General features: G+C 41.9%; 1 protein-coding gene across 1 annotated transcript in view; it reads left to right on the top strand.

The window, feature by feature from the left end:
• The window catches only part of LOC132263680 (connectin-like), a 29,315-nt gene extending 14,077 nt beyond the window's left edge, over nucleotides 1–15,238 (top strand). The window contains exons 2-4 of the mRNA XM_059763581.1: nucleotides 8,356–9,211; nucleotides 9,578–9,794; nucleotides 13,680–15,238. Of these exons, the coding sequence (XP_059619564.1) occupies nucleotides 8,363–9,211; nucleotides 9,578–9,794; nucleotides 13,680–14,152 (1,539 nt within the window). The 5' untranslated portion in view covers nucleotides 8,356–8,362 and the 3' untranslated portion in view covers nucleotides 14,153–15,238. The remainder of the gene's footprint in view (nucleotides 1–8,355; nucleotides 9,212–9,577; nucleotides 9,795–13,679) is intronic.
• Nucleotides 15,239–17,043: the final 1,805 nt, after the last annotated feature.

Below are 17,043 nucleotides of genomic sequence, written 5' to 3'. Positions count from 1 at the left end.
AAAGTCCATTTATTATGTACATTAGTAAGCACAACACCATGTATTCTTGAATACTTAATTTCTGAAATTTTCGAATGAATAATCATTGGGACAGGCCATTGTGAAATAATAATGAATGTTACGAAACACATCAATTTCTTCAGCCTAATCCCTCCTCACACAGGATGGTCCGAACGAAATTCCTCGCAACGATTTTTTTTTCTTGTATATATCAAGGGTAGAAAAATTAATTTCTTCGCCCTAACCCTGGGTCGCACCCTTCACACTAGATCTTTTGATCCGTCCGTTCAATTTAATTCACGTATACGGCCAGGGTGAAAAATGCCCAAAATCCTTTAAAACGAAAATTGCCACATTTTCTCTTCTCATCTCCTCAGTTTCGTCATTTTTCTTCCAACGTTTCTGTGACACTTTTCTACGATTTCAGATTGTTTTTTCCCCCTCTCTCTCACTCTTCATCCATATCGAGCGCAATCCAATCATTTAAGTGGAAATTTTATGGGTAAAATTTGAAAATGTGAAATTGAATTTCCAACTTGACTGGAATGAATTATTGTTTCATTCGCGGGAATTGAGTCGAGGAGTATTGGTTAATTCCTCTTGCGTTCTGGCCATGGTGGAGTGTTTATTAAGCGAAAAGTGTTTCCTTATTTCTTCATTTACATGGCGGAAAGGCACCGTTTTGAGGTAGACTGGGAGCGAGCCGTGGGAAAAGTTCAAACGATAAATCAGCCCGGAATCACATCATTCCACTTTACCATGCGTCACTCCATTGGCACACGCCATACCTTTTCCCATCAGGCCACCCGCTCAGCCCTTCAAAGACTCTCTGGCACTGTCGCTGGCAACGCAAGAAGGACGGCGAGGAGAGAGGCCATAGGTAAATAAAAAAGAGCAAATGGCCCTAGGTTGTCCGGATCAGGCCATTAGCTGTTTACCGGGGAAATCTGTTGCAATAGCCCGACAATTCGATCAGTTCGAGCATACAGCCTCCGGGACTCAACTCACGTGTGATTCATGCACTCGGATAGTGCTCAGTGGGTGAATATCGCAAAGTAGTTGTCGTCCAACATTTCCAGTCGCTATTATGCCACGATGTTTTGCAGCAAATGCAGAGAGCTGCCCCGAGATATCATTTGTACATATGTACATCGCACAATGGTGTATGATATTTGATATTTTCAATTTGCATACACTCATTTTGCAGCCAAGTGTAAAATTACGGGGAATTTCTCAACATCGTCATGGGGACAATGATATGAACTTGCACATTACAGCCCCAAACAATGTATCTACCCTCAACATCGGTGGATGGCTTACCATAATAGCGCACTCAATTGAAATTTTGTGCTTGTACATCACACTTTCTATTTTCATAAATTTCACAGCTCCTGCATAGAAAGAAAGTATTATTGTGTCATGTGCAATTAAAGCCACTTGGACGGTAAAATTCATCCTCGCCGCATCGCTTAAACTTCACTTCTCTTTTTTGCACATCGTCAATTCATTTCAGAGAGACACACAAGAATATACCACTTTCCCAGGTGCAATTTCTGACCTCTCAAAACTACACAATGCTGAATTGCACCTCACATTGGAAAGGTGAGCGAATTAATTTCTACCTTTCTCTTCGTTTTGTTCTTTATCCTGCCCACGAAAAGAATTGTGATGGAGTTGAAATATATTCAGTTGAAGAGGGAGAATGGGAAGCGTTGTGCTTTGCCACATCGCTTAAGCATGAATGGGAATTCTTTGCCACAGGAAATATTTCAAACTCACTGCACGCCGCGTTGTACCATCGCCATGGAAATCTTTTTGCCTAGACTGGGCGATACAAGGAGGCGAGACAGTGGGCCGCGGCGGAGAAGCTCAGCGGAATGAGTTTAATGGAATTGAACAAAAGGACTTGTGACCGGAAACAGCCTCAAACCTCAAAGCTCTCCCACTTTCGCCTTGGCGCTCGGGAGTTTGCTGTGTGAAGACATCCTCTCCGGGGCTCGGGCGTGCCTCCACTTGACTTTTAACATTATTGCAAATGAGGAAAATAACAAGTAAGTGTACTCGGAAGAGCACGTAGAAGCTTTTTTCCTGCCACGCGGAAGAAATTGCGATGAATTGAGAAAAGCCCCCCCGTTCTTGCATCAATATTTTCTCACAAGATGAACTACTTTGCGTGCCACGGGGATGCCGCCCCACGGGATGTGGCGCAAAATTGTATTTGACGTAAGATAAGGATGCTGAGAGGTCAAGAGAAGTATAAATTTAAATATTTTCGAAGAGGAGCTTCAGTCAAACTGTAGCACATTTTATTCTTTTTTCCCTCAGCCAACCGTCCTATCGTCCTCCATAGGGCATGAAAACATTGTAGGAAGGTAAATTTAATGAGATTTCGATTAAACTCCTTTAGGGCATTCCACTCTCATGATCTCTTCTTTGGCTCATAAGCGCAAAGTCTCGTTCCAGCGCAAAACCCCAGGAGAAAAAAAGAATTAGCAATGGAAAAAAGGATTAATACACCATAGTTGCTTCAACTTAAAACTGGAGCGATTAAAACTTCTGTGTAACTCCATTTAATTATCCTCATGGGGAAGTGAGTTTTAGCGTATTTATGTCCGGAGCTTTACTCTCGTTAGGACTGGAATTGAAATATCTGGCCAGTCGAGCTGTATTTTAGCGAAAAGGCAAATTGTATTTATTACACCCTGAATTATGGCTCGCTCTTCCTTTTTCTCTCTTTCAAGAAAATAATAAACATTTAACGGGTGTTTCAATATTTTATTAAGATGAATACACTGTACACATAGCTATACAAACATGGATATAGCGCTCGCTTGGAAGTATGAGTATCGATGCGCGTAAAGCGAATATAAAACAGTTCGTTTCGACCGATGTGGGTGTTAAGGAGCAAAGAGATACTCTCACTTTCATGATCCTATGGATCCTTTGCATATTTAATAGTAATACAAAGAGGCAAGTTAACTCACAGCTTCCTCTCCGTCTTTAGGTTGATTTTCTCCACTTTTGAGTCTTCTGCACCAACCCAGGCAAACAGCATTGGGGAGTAGCAATCCCATTAAGTTGAAATGAGAAACGAAGTGGGTTGCAACTTATAGTTTAAGATGTTGGCTGGTGGAAAGTCATAAGTTTGAACCTCTTCTCATATATACAGATATGTAAAATTCACTATATGATGTTGTGCTTGAAAGGGTTCGGAGTTTCGCCATATTTTAAAGAGAAAACCGACTTATTATAAAGAAATAGTGTCTTGCGTACATTATTAATTTTTCAATTTTTACAAAAAAATCTCCAACATTCGGTGGCTTGAGTTACTCAGTTAAGACTTTGTAGGAGAAAAGCCCATTGTAATATGTGCGCGGCAATGAGTTGTGAGTGAATTTCGAAAGTAAACCAACCCCAGGAACTGGAAAATATATGAGTTCCTCACTTATTACGTCTAGAGCCCACATATTCCTGTGCTCTCGCCGGGGATAGTATGGGGAAATCACAAGGAAAGAGATGAAGACAGGTTTGGTGAAAATAATGCGGGAAATTTCATTGTCATGACGAGAAAACCTCATGATATAGACAACCCCAATTTGCATAGCTCCAAGTGTGTGCTCGCTGCGAGGAAAAGTTTTGTCATTTTCTCATTTAGACTTTTACTCCATCTGTTCCATAATCGCACAGAGGCGATGCTGTACCTTCGAAATTTCAAGATTCACCAAGACTTACAGATAATTGGATGTACTTGACTTAAGAATGTTGTGCAATTTCACGCAAAAATATACGAATTTCACGTACTCCCCCGGAAAAGGCTCGTTAGCTAGGAAGAACTTACTTTGTGATGGAATGAAAGCTCTCATATCATGTCAGGTTTCAATAAAGCTCCATCAAATCATGACTCGAAGCGAGACGGGGCCGTGCAAATTGGCTGGTGAATTTTTGCGGATTTGAAACACGAAAACCCTGAGTTGGGCTTGGCAAAGCTGAGAGCTTCCGCGCTATATAAGTTCACATACCAAGTTTCAAGTGCCTCGGAATTCGGCATAATGAGAGTCTTACGTAAGCTCTCTATTCTGTGGGAATCTGATAAGAGAATTTTGATGACTCCCCAAACTTGGAGCACGTACAAGAGGAAATGTTCACATATTGAGCTATTTGTGATTTTTTTCGGCATGACTTTCACTGGCTTGAGCATAATTGAACAAGAGAACGGGAAAGAAGTGAAATTTTTGATGTATCGCGAAGAAATTCCTCAAGCGGTAACTCCCAGTATAAAATTCTTGCTGAAATCGTTGGAAAAAAATATTGAACAATTTCATTCAAAGAGTAATTGGCATGAAAGTAAATAATATGCTGAAACATTATATAAATTTTAAACCTCGAACATAATTCAGAGAAGCTTCGGCACATCCAATAGCGAATGTGATATTTGTTGTTCATTCCAGAACGAAAGTTTCTCATCAATTCACAGGAATCTTCGTGTATGCTGGTCGCTATAAATGTGGGCTGCCGCGCCCCATATCATTGACTGTGATTGATTCTAATTAAATTTGGTAATGAGCAAATCCGGGCCCAAGAAACTGATGCACAAATTACATATTTTCCTGGAAAATCCCCTTATTAATTAAATGGAACGCCACTCTGTCGAGTGGTGAATATCCGTATTATTTGTATCTGCCACTGTGTGGCATTCCCACATTGTATACGTTCACTGATAATTCATCACCACTCACCACATGCTCGCCTGAAATGGAAACTCCCGTGGTGCTCAAAGAAGCTCACGCGCAGGTGAGATGTCTGTGGGTTTTCATCATTTCACGCTCTGAGATTTCCTTCGATCTTATTAGTGTGGATAAATTGGAATCAAAAGGCAGAAATCCAAGTGTCACTGTCTATTTACTCACTCATGGCGTGCCCGACTCTCCTGTTTCGGTGTCAGGGTAAGTTTGCTTTGGTTAACGCTACGCTGAATCACAGCTCAATACGTCAAGCCCATACACTATTAAGAATTCTATAACTCATAGAATGTGTGATATTTAATACACAGCCCAGGGAGCATAAAGGCAGGTGAAATTTGAGATGAGGAAAATGAAAATGGCGAAATGCGCTGTGCAAATGTTTGACACCACGAACAATTGTCAATTTTTGCTCGCGCAGAATACTATTTCTCACTGTGTATTTGGGGCGATTGTGTGGAGCGTGTGCTCACTGAGATTGAAATGACGCGGAAGGTTCACGTGACAAATTAGGTGAATTGGATGAGGTACGAAGGTGTCGAGTGTTTACCACTGAATTACATGGAGTTCGCCACAGATGAATTGCCTAAATAAACTTATTTGCACATTGTGGAAAAATCCATTGTAAATTTACACTCATTACTTTTACAATTTAAACAGACACACACAGCGTATTGTGTACCTTCTGCCAACAGGAAAATTATCCTTCTTGTTCACATAAATTATTATATCCAACCATCGCCATCAATCTACCCTTCTCGCTCTCTCACCTCCAGTTCATACACTCTGAGCACTCCTAATGGTGACTCTTATACAGTAAACGACGGGGCTTTTCTCACACTTTTCACCGCACAAAGCACTCCGAAAAAAGGTACGACTATAGCACGGTGTATTTCGTGAGCGGGGAAACTTTCTCATCTTCTATTCCTCATTTGTTGTTTCATCCCATTGTTCAGGGAAAAGACTCTCGCGCGCCAGGGAACTAGACAAGAAATACTAAGCTATGTCTTTACCCACCTCATCGATACAACATACATCTTCATATATATACGCACATGTACATATAGGGCGGAGGCACACAATGGTAACACACTAAGAATGAAGGGAGAGATTCTTTTGTATGATACATCAAAACTTTCTTCAAACTTAACTGCAAAGATCGCTGTCCTACACTCCTAACTATTTATAATGGTGTGTATGGGAGCTAAATATGAGCTCTCTGAACCATTCAACATCGTTTGGAATTCAGTACATGTATGGAGAAGGATTTTCAAACTTCCGCCACAAACTTTTCCACGTCCGTTCTCGATTCACTGAAAATGAGCGTAAATAAATACATGAGGAGCGCCAAGAGAGATTTTCACCCCCTGAAACTCAGTTTGGGAGGGTGAAAGTGCAAGGAAATATGACACACATGCCAATCTTCAGCCATCATGTATCGCAATTGTTGCTATTTGGCTAAGGCATTCGGGCTTACTTACTGCAAAATCTCATTGCAAGAAGATAAAACGGCGGAGAAATAGGTTGTTACGAGCAATTTCATGGTACAACTCAAAAACCTTACCCCCTTTTTGCAACCCTCTTTACACAATATAAATTTTAGCTCGGTTCGTCAGAAATTGCGCAATAAAAACGGTATTGTAATTAATTTTCTTCTGTAATTTCGAAAATTCCTTAAGACGAGGGAGCGAATCCGGTTCCTTCGCGTGAAGAAGCTAAATTTATTCAGTCCTGTTAATTATTTGCATTAAATATTGCCAAATAGTGGCGTACAATTTCCCACATAATTCTTTCTACACCATAAACAAGATTCTCTTGGCGAGAAAATGATGGTGCTGGAAAAGGTGAGAGTGGAAAATTCACGAGCTTTTATCAGCCATATAATATCATACATTCTCCCATATTTATGGTTAGAAGAACTGGTGTGTTTGTTTTGCGCTTGTACTTGCCACAATTAAATATTGAATGTGCTTTACGATTGTTGTATGAATGAGAGCACTTTAATGTTAATGTGGGTGCTCCAAATAGTTTTGTGGCATGTCACGGAGAGCGTTACAGTCCGACGATTCTGGAACCATTTATGCTTTTGTCCGAGTGGCGCGGCTGTCTTCTGCACAAATGCTGTTGGAATTGAAAGCAGACACCTGAATAGGGTGAAACTGGGCGAGCAAGCGAGATTCTCATCTCTCTTTTTTTCCATTATGAAACAATCATAAGCTAAAATATAATTCTAAGAAAATCTACTTGTATTAGCGGAAACTTCTGAATGCTAATGCGAAGCAATTTCGTTTTTCCAATTTGCCCAGTTGGATCCTTTGATCTCATTTGCGAATAAGGGGAGAACGCATAAGACGCAGAGAATTCCGTAGCAAGCGTAGAAGCTGGTAATCCACAAAGACATGAAAATTCTTGATTACTCACCAGTTGAGAGGAGATGAAAAACTCAATGTTTAGCAATGTCACCACGTGAGAAAAAAGGCAAATTATATTTTATGAAATAAAGAGTGTAACGCGTAAGAGTACAAGCACTATCTAATCACTTTTTCAAGGATCTGTTCAGCATTAAGAACAACGCTTGGTTCACTTTCGTATCGCAGGTCCTAGTGTAGAAAGCTTCGAATGAAAAATGGCTACAGGTGCACTTAGCATGGTCGTTAAATACGAGCGCAAAAAGGATGGCAAAAGTGCTGAATGTTGAATTCATCGCAACTTAAAGTCGATGTTTTCTTTAATTGTGCCCATCCATCTGTTATGTAAACCGCGAAGAATCGTGTTCTGAATGAAAACTCCCAGCTTAAAATACTGAACGTAAGATGATGAAAACTCGTCCAGTGAAGATGATCCACTCAAGAGTGGAATGCAAAACTTTTGATTCACTATGCGAATCGCATAAGATTTTCATCATCACTGTGTGGAATAGGTCAATTGATAAAGTTCTGATTGAAGTGTATATACTGTATCGCAATTTTCAAGTTAATTCTATAAAAGTTTCCACTTGTAGACGCTTTAAATTGCAATGTGTGAACATTATTTCACCTCAATTTGCCATGCATCTTTTATTAACCAGCCGTGAATGAGTTTTACACTCACTCCATGGACTCTGACCTGCTATTGATGCTTTAAATTAATTACCCATTCAAAACGAAAGCTCTCCGAGCACAGCGGGGACCTCATGAAAGTCCCCCACACGTGTAAAGTGAGAATTCAACGTAATTAAATATGCTCCTTTTGAATTTTAAATATGAATGTCTGGGTCGAGTCATAAGCTCTTCTCAAGTGAGAAACTCAGTAAAATTCTGTATAATTATGCGCATTTTCAGAGGTAATCTGCCATGGATGCCGGATGCTTACCCCAAAAATTGTCCCTCCGCCGTGGTTTTCCGTAATTTTCCAGTGGAGTGTGTGCATTAGGGTAATTTATTTGTGTACATGCGAGCAAATGGATACGCTTTTAATGATTCTATTGAACCGATTTTAATCAATATTCACCAGTTTGCCTGTTCTTCAATATCCATTGAAATATTCTAAACAATTGCACAGTAAAACAATTATGAATTTAATTAAATAACCTTCTGATGATTGATTACTCATAGAATCTCTCTGTTTTTCATTCCAGGATTAGTATGTGGCTGCCGCAGTTTAGGTGGATCTTGGTGCTGGTGATAAGCTTACGCTTAGTAGATGGAGTGCCAGGGACGAAGACGCTAGCCGGCAAGAGAGCCAAGACATCGGTTTCATCTCAGAGGCCCACGCGAACGCCCATCGTGCCGGATCTGTGCTCCAAGGCGCCGGACATGAAGGTCATTTGCCACTGCAGCAGCGATACTCGTCATCTGGTGACCAAGGCGGATTGCTGGGTCCTGGGATCCGACCTCTCGCGCAAGGACCCCATTTGGGCGGCCTTCTATGCACACACCTCCATCACAGATGTGAAATTCATTGCATTCGCTGCAGGCAATCTGACCTATGTGCCAAGTCGCGCCATCCGGATCCTGTCCATCCTGTCCAAGCTCAGTATCTCATTTACGCAGATCACAGAGATAGACGCCTATGCACTGTCCAACGCTACGCACTTGGCCAAGGTGGAGTTCACCAACAACACACAGCTGCGAACGCTGAGGAGGTTCGCCATTGCCAACCACCCCGTCCTGTTTGATGTCAATTTAGAAGCCAACCAAATTAGCCTGATCGAGGCGCAGGCCCTCGCGAATCTGCCTCATCTGGAAGTAGTGCGATTGGGCTACAACAACATCACTCTCCTGCCCGATGATGTGTTTGACACACTGGGAAAACTCCAAGAACTCCACGTGCAGCATAATCAAATTGCTCAATTGTCTCGGGAGGTCTTCAAGGGCCTGGGAAGTCTCCTCAAACTCGATCTCTCGGCTAACAATCTCACCTTTATAGGAAACACCGTTTTCGCTGAGTTGTGGAGTCTTCAGGAGCTCTCAATGCAAAACAACAAAATTCAGGTAAAGCCCCATTTCTCTAAACGTTCATAAACACCCTTTTCATCGAAAGATGAATGATAGATTCTCTACAAATCGTGTAAATTGCCAAGACAATTGTGAATCTATCCTTTGAGAGTGAATTTGCAGGAAATCATGCACACTACATATTCCATCTCTATTGCATTTTCCCGTGGTGGGCAATTTGCTGTGGTGAAGAAAGAGGATTCTGGGTGGGGAAGGCAAAAAGTTTGACTGTGCTTCGCTCTCAGAGTTCCTCACATTTGCAATGCAGTGACAATTTCGCCTCATGTTGATGGTGTCAAAAGACAGTCGTGCAATTTGCATGCAGTATCATACTTACACTTTCGGATTTGTCTGTGTTTGCAGCAAATATCCGAGAGAGCTTTCGATGGCCTGAACAATCTGCATACACTGCAGCTGCAGCACAATCGTCTGATCGCACTTCACAATGGCATATTCACCGTCGTACCTGCCCTGAATTCCTTGAATTTGCTAGATAATCAACTTGAGACACTCTCTTTTGAGAATCTCCATCCAATCTTTGACAACCTCCTGCGACTCAACAGTGAGCTGAACATCGATGGTGAGTCTTGATCTGATTTCATATGTGATAATTGTGATCCATATCTTCGACAGCATGGTCCTTATTTCCCAGAATTCCTCTATGTGTTCCCATCATTCCTCTGTCTTCACATGCCGAGAAGCTGCAAACTCAATAAGTCGAGAAAAAGTTTCAATTGAATTTGAAAAGAAACTTGGGTGACATAACTCTTTCAGCAAAGGCGCCACTCTCTTCTGCTAGATATCTCCTCTCGAGGGACTTTTCTCCATTTGTAAGGCAATTTTTCCGCACTTTTTCATTAGCCATATCAAAGTCAAACACATTCCCCGTGACTCCTCACTAGGGAAACCTTTATGGTCTAACAGAGAGGTGAGAAAAGAGGAAATGACGTTCTTCGTGGAAAATTTTCAATTTGAACCAAGAGTGAAACTCGTTTCACCCACATTATGCACTCAACGAATTTGCGGTGAGCTTTCAGCCGTGCAAAAGCTTTGAACCATAACTCTCTTCACTCAGGCACTTTAATGTGGCAAAATTGATGGCATATAGCAGTATGAGGTCACTGTTGGCCAGAAGAATGGGCCAAAGGTTACCAGCAGTGAAAGGAAATTGTCAAGTGAAAAATTGTGTGTCTTCGTCCTGTCATTCGGGATCTCCTTTGACTTGGCAAAAATTGTTAGTGCTACACGTGTGTGTATTCTAACTTGATTGTAAAAACTCTTTATCAGTCTCGTGAAAAGGCTCACTGTTACCCTTCCTTCTCGGTGAACAAAGAGTGGTTTAAGCAGCCAAAGCGTATGATAGGTAGAGCGGACGAGAGATTTGTTCTGCCCACTAATGGATGGCTCTACTGGGAAAATTGTGTACAGAAGAGAATTTTTATGGTGACTTGCGGCAATGTTTGGTGAATCGTCAACGTGTAGAAGAGCACGTTCCTCGTGTATTTCGCGAGCAAATGTTATTTGAAGCCCCTTTCCCACCAGAAATACCAGAAATCACCGCCCATGGCCACCCCTCGCACACGACACTATATAAATTTCGCCATATTCGAGCTTTCAGCCACGGCTCTCCATATATACGTACTCTGTACCAGAATATCCCAATAGCTGAATAACATTTCACATGGTAAATGTAATATTTGTAAGAAGAGCAAATCAAGCGTATAGCATGGAAAATTCTCTGTTTCTCCTTTATTTTTTTCCGCCCTCGCCAGGTTTTTTCTGCAAAAAATTACCCCTCACGCCCGCCCAACTCGCACACTGAGTTGGAATATGTATATGCAAAGATCCCTAAATGGCAATGGAGAAATATATTCATACCGCCAAATGCTGGAAAACACGAAGGCGGGGGCGAACAAGTTGGCTTGTTTGGGGTTGTCGAACTGAAAGTGTTCCAAATATCAACTCAAAGGGTGGGAAAAGATCGAATTTCAAAGTTTTCACTACTTGTTTGTGATGTAGATTTCTCAATTGATAGTTTCGTCTTTGAATTTCCCATATGATCATGTATATTGGTGGGTACAAAAAACGCTACATGTAGAATAAAAAATACATTCATTGCATATTTCTGCACTACGTTTTGCATAATACACACTAAACACTTGTTGGCACATGAGGCGAGCTTAAAAGCTTTTACACTCGACAGTACATAAAGCCGCAAAAATACTGATGCAGAAGCACACTCTTGCGAAGGAAACCGGATTTTCCAATATCATAATGAAAAGGTTTTTTTCTTTATGTCTTTTCCTTCCTCCAATTCTGCTTTTTGTCATTCAGCACCTCCATCTTCGAGCGCTCCCTCCCCATGTTTTCGCAATACTTCTTGAGTCAATAAGGGAAGTTCTGTGTGGGGAATAAAATTTCACATATTGAAGTGCGATAGGGGATGAGTTGGAAAAATATCACTCACCATTTTCAATAAGAGAGCACGATTTTTTTCCGGGTAAGAGGATTCAGTCAGGACTGGCTGAATGATAGAGTGTGAGAAAATCAGAGCTAATTATTTTAATCGACAGTTATCGTGGAGTGAGTGAGGAAAATACAATGTTTTTTTTAGACTAAAGTTCAATATGATACCATCATAAATAGACTACAAATACATTTTTTTTTCCAGGGGATTGTCAAAAGTAATAAATTAATCGATTATTGAAGTGCTTGACAACATATCAACTCAAACAGATTGTCAATTCAATGGGATTCTGTAGCATTGCTGACTCTGACACAGCGGCATATGGCGAGGAAAAAATCAATCCCTCTCTGGAGGGGTTTTTCACGAATGCATCAACCAGAGAGACTCAAGGGGTAAATTTTGGCCCAGATTTTCCGCATCAAAAACTTTTCCATTCAACTTTAATGGTCTTATTACTCAGGAGAATAACCTGATCAAATCCATATTTTACACCTTTTGTGAGGCATCACATCTCACGAGAGTGTTGTCTTCAGCTTTTCTCTTTTGCCAGACATTAGCGGGGATTTCACAGTTTACTCTCGATTGGCATGAAAATTTGATTTCATGGGACTTTCGTGTAAAAGGTTTTCAAGCTATGAATTTAAAATGTGACTTTCTATATTTCAAACAAACACCCAATCAGTCGTCTGTGAGCTGTTTTTCCGAGGCGTAATCTAATTAGAGAGGAAAAGCCATATTCATCAGCATTAAAATTTATCACTTGAGAGGGTGTATCTTTTACATTAGCCCCTTGAATTGTTTTCACACATCCACTTACGTTAGTCGCCACCCCTTTGATGGGCTGATTATTAGAGGCGGTGGGAGGGAGAGATATTTGATTGATGAGTGTGGAACGTGTCTATGGCAAAGTACTCTCATGATACCTCTAATGTTTCTCTGCAATTTTCACCTTTCCTCCATTTACCCTCTCATGAGAGAGCGCATGTGAAATCTGAGTTTCCACCCACTCCAGAGCGAGGAATCTCCATAGCTCCCACATTTTGTAATTCACCCAAAATAATAATACATCGCTCGGTGTGGCTTTTGTGAGGAGATTTAGAAATTCTCTCCGGAAGAATGAGTTGGGGTGTCGTACATTGTATTTGTTTTTTCCTCCCCCGCAACCCCGGAACAGCCCTTTTTGTTTCTTGGAAAGCACATCCACTCTCTTTTCAATTTCGTGGATTCGGCAGGAAAAAAGAGTAGGAAATTCCTTATAAGCGATCTCGCCGGGGATTTGAGTTGGATGCTGTGCGCTCTGTTACTCGAATGAGAGCGACGGGCGTATTATTACCTGCCGACAAGAGGAAACCATGCGTGATGCACAAGAGATAGGCATATTGCTTCAAAAGCGCGCCTGTTTGTGGCTTGAGGGTGAATTTTCTCCATGTGAATGAGGATGGCACGATTGCATTTTCGACGGCGGTTTTTTTCAAAACTTTTTCCCTCCCTCATCCACACAAAATACTTTTCCACCCTCGAGACTTGCTTTTTTTCCTTGGGTAGAAAAAAAAACTTTTATCCACCTTTCATCTCGCCCACCCGCACTCACACCCGGGACCTCTTCACCCCCATCGGCCGGAGGAAATATCTCGAGTTACATGCGTTTAATATTTTATTAGAAAGGTACATTGGTGCGCTTCCGAGCATATGCCACGTGGATTCCATCGCCTGGAGCTGAGAGGGTGAGCCAGCGGGGTGTCCCGGGGTGAGATCCTTCTGAAAGGAGAGTAACACGGGTAGATTGAAATTCACCCTCCTGTCATCCACTTTAACCTCTCAAAATTTCCACTCTCCTCCTGCAACGTCGAATCGAAGGCGTGAGACGCGGGCTCAAAGGTGAAAATTTGCAGTTAAATTCCCTTCCCCGATCCAACATTCACCAAATCGCCAGCGACTTCCCCAGAATCTACATAAGCGCATGAATATTTCCTTCTCTTTGAACTTGTCTCATTGCAGAGAACAAATTCATATGCGACTGTCGTCTGGCGTGGATGTTTGATCTGAGGAATAACACAAACAACACGAAGCTGCGACTGTCGCTGCGTGACCTGGAATGCACGTTGGACCCGTCGAGAACATCAATTCAGGTGGTTTCGCGTGGGAAGGCCAAAGACGAGTACTACACAGAGGAGGAAGACACTGTGGAGGCCAACGAGGTGGTGATACCCAAGAGTCATATTGACGATCAGGGACCGCGCGCTGTGCGTCTGCTGAGCCTGAGGAAGAATCAACTGCCGTGCCATCAGGAGCTGCAGTTTCCCACGGAATTGCCCAAACCGCAAGAGTCGATTAAAGTGATCCCGAACGACGAGTTGCAGCAGACAACGTCGAACGCAACAGAAGCACCAGAATTGGCCGCCGGCCTTGCCATCATCATTGTGTCAATCCACATTGTCATGCCACCTCTAATACCATCCGTCATCAATTAACACCCAACATGTCCGTGACCCAGTCGGACGGAGTGAATGTGTGGCAAATCGGATTTAGCGCAGCATTATTATAATCAGTGAATTATATCAAAATGGGGAGAAGTTTCGAGCTCTACTGAGCCATCTAAGTGTCTATCCCTCTCATGACCATTTCCATAAGTCTTTCGCAACCCCTCAAAACCCGAGCCCCAATAGTTGTATGTATGTTCAGACGCAGTGGCGAATGGCGATGATGTTTTCCATCACAGCGCCAGAGTGTTGGTTCATTCCGAGGCATCATCCAATTTACCGCGTTCCCGATTGTCGTTCGAGAATGTGAGGGTGGGTGGGATGTTTAAATATCAATTCGATTTGTTGTTGAATGGCTATGGATGTGATTTCTGGCCGGGATGGTCCCCAAAGTGGTTGTTTACTGACAAACTCCCTATTGCTGTTGCAACATCAACAAATCTTCATACCCAAAGTGTGTCTCCAGTACCGAAGAAAACCCTCGTCTAATGATGCAAAATCCATGAACTTTAGGATTAATCATACAATGCAGTTGTATTCACTCCCTGAGTACTCTTGTGTGGCATCAATTTGGTGAAAAAAAAAATGAATTGACAAAAAGCTCCGCAACATGGTTTCCCAGCCATCAATAACGGAATTCGATGCACAAGAGTACAGGAAATAAATTATAAATTGATGAGAAAAAAAATAAAAAAATAAATGTGAGTGTACCTATAATCAGTATTAATTATTAAGGAAGATAAAAATTGAAATTAAATATTTGTGATTTTAAATTTATAAATAAAAGTAGTAATTATAGTTAAAATATGTAACAGATAAGAGTATACAACATGATCTAAAACCTACCTTGCTTTTTCTCACCCCTTCACATACATATGTATACACAGACGCAGCGAGAAGAAGGAAAAATAAGAAGACCCTTCTGGACGAGGTTAAGCCCTCTTCCGAGGGGTATAATGTGGTGAATTTATGGGACAGCAGAATAAATCGGAGCTTGAAATTGAAATCGATATTCGGCCAGTAAATTATGGGCGAGGGGCATTCAACTTACCAAACTCCTGGCAACACATTCAGAGACACGCCATTTCGGTTCTTGCCGCTCCATCATATTGAATACTCTGCAGAAGGTAAATTATTTAAAATGTGTACTCGTGTCTGTCTCACTCCGCCCCAACCCAGCCGACATTGCCGTATAATGAGGAATGGTGTCATCAAAAATACATCAGAGGCAACTCCAGTGTCCGTTCGGTGAGTAAATTACTCCATCGTGATGGAAAAATGATCAGAGGAGGTGAGACAATTGCACAGAGGTATAAATTTAACTTGGTGCTTCGTGTGTTTATCATTAAGAATTTATAGGGTCGGAATCGCTGCCAAAATCCCACTTAATTCGTCCATGTTCCATCGTGTTGTCTGGCGACTGCAATGGATGCTGAAATGTTGCTTAATGGGTCGAAATCTCCTACTCGAAAGCACGTCAAATCTAATCTGTGCTGCTCCCTTAATGTAAAAATCAATGCAAATATAGCAAAATTAATGTAATAATATGATTCTGTATCGAGTGAATATGCATATTGAATATGCCTGTAGTGTTAAATCACCTCACGTCGGACAGATAATAGCACTTTGTACGCGGTCGTTGTCTGATGGGAAAAGTCTACATTGTGTAATTCTATCAACTCTGTACGCGACACTGGTCGCTAATGGTCCACCCCTAAATCTCTGCAGCTTCAGAGTGGAAGAGAAACTTCCTCGATGGAAATACTGCAGAGATTTTTTGTCGTCCTATGGCGGCTTTTAGTCTGCCTCTGATTTCGTCCATCCACTTTCCGCCCGATCGTGTTTAGCTTTCCCAGCATGTCCCTTCCAGGAAAATGAGCCCGTGCAAACTTCCGTAATTATTTTTTTCGCGTCTCGCTGTGGTGCCTTGAGTTGCGGCGGTACAATTCACTATCAGCCATGGCGGATTAGTGGCGAGAGCCGCACATAGGAGAAAAAATGTCACATATTGAGGGCTGCAGCGCAAAGACAGGCACACAGTGTGCTCACAGAGGGGGTGGCAGGGCGTCAACCCCCGGCCTGTAAGCACAGTGTCGCGTGCTACAAGCTAATCAAGCTAATGCATGACACATCGATTTAATTTATAGACTGTTGCGTTAACATACCGCCAACTTTAGTGTACTCTGTCGCCGTCGATTGGCCTAAATGTGAGGGATGAGTTGGGGCGGTGGAGTCCGTCTCCGATACGAATTCTCCCCACACCGAAACATACAACCTGTTACGGAGATGCATGTTTTCCTCCTGCTGGACTTTCCTCGGTGTAATTTATCGCGGTGAAAAACAATTTATTTATTAAATTATTCATTCGAAAATTGTGCAAAACGCTCAGACAAAAAAGTCATCCACCCTGTCAGGTATGGTTAAAAGAGTAGAAGCTTTCGTGTGGAAATTATAGGACACTGGTGTTATGTAATAAAAGCTCTGTGGAATGAAGTTCTCCGGCAGAAATCGTGGCTCACGCTAAAACCTATGCCGCGTGAGCAATAAAAATTTTATAATTGATCCTAAATTATCCCCTGAATTTCTCACAATTCATACACCGCGTATGATTCGAACTCACGCATTCATCCGAGAGCTTTTCCATGTAATTGCCAGAGTGTCCACTCGTGAATTAAGTGTAATGATACGGGGGTTAATTTCAGATGGGGTGCACCAATGCGAATGAACTCAGCTTTTCAATGGACAAGAGAGGAGGGTGAATTCCGTAAAGAACTTTGCATGATCAGAGAACATTTCTCACAGCATTTGGGAGTATGGTATTTCTGAGGAAAAGCCATTACGCAGATAAATATCCGAAATAATTGCTGCTCATAAGTCACAGC

The sequence above is a fragment of the Phlebotomus argentipes genome, unplaced genomic scaffold, assembly GCF_947086385.1.
Source record: "Phlebotomus argentipes unplaced genomic scaffold, Phlebotomus argentipes genome assembly contig_2, whole genome shotgun sequence".
NCBI classification, from domain to species: domain Eukaryota; kingdom Metazoa; phylum Arthropoda; class Insecta; order Diptera; family Psychodidae; genus Phlebotomus; species Phlebotomus argentipes.
Note: the sequence above shows the minus strand (reverse complement) of the source record. Positions and strands in the feature narration are given on the sequence as shown.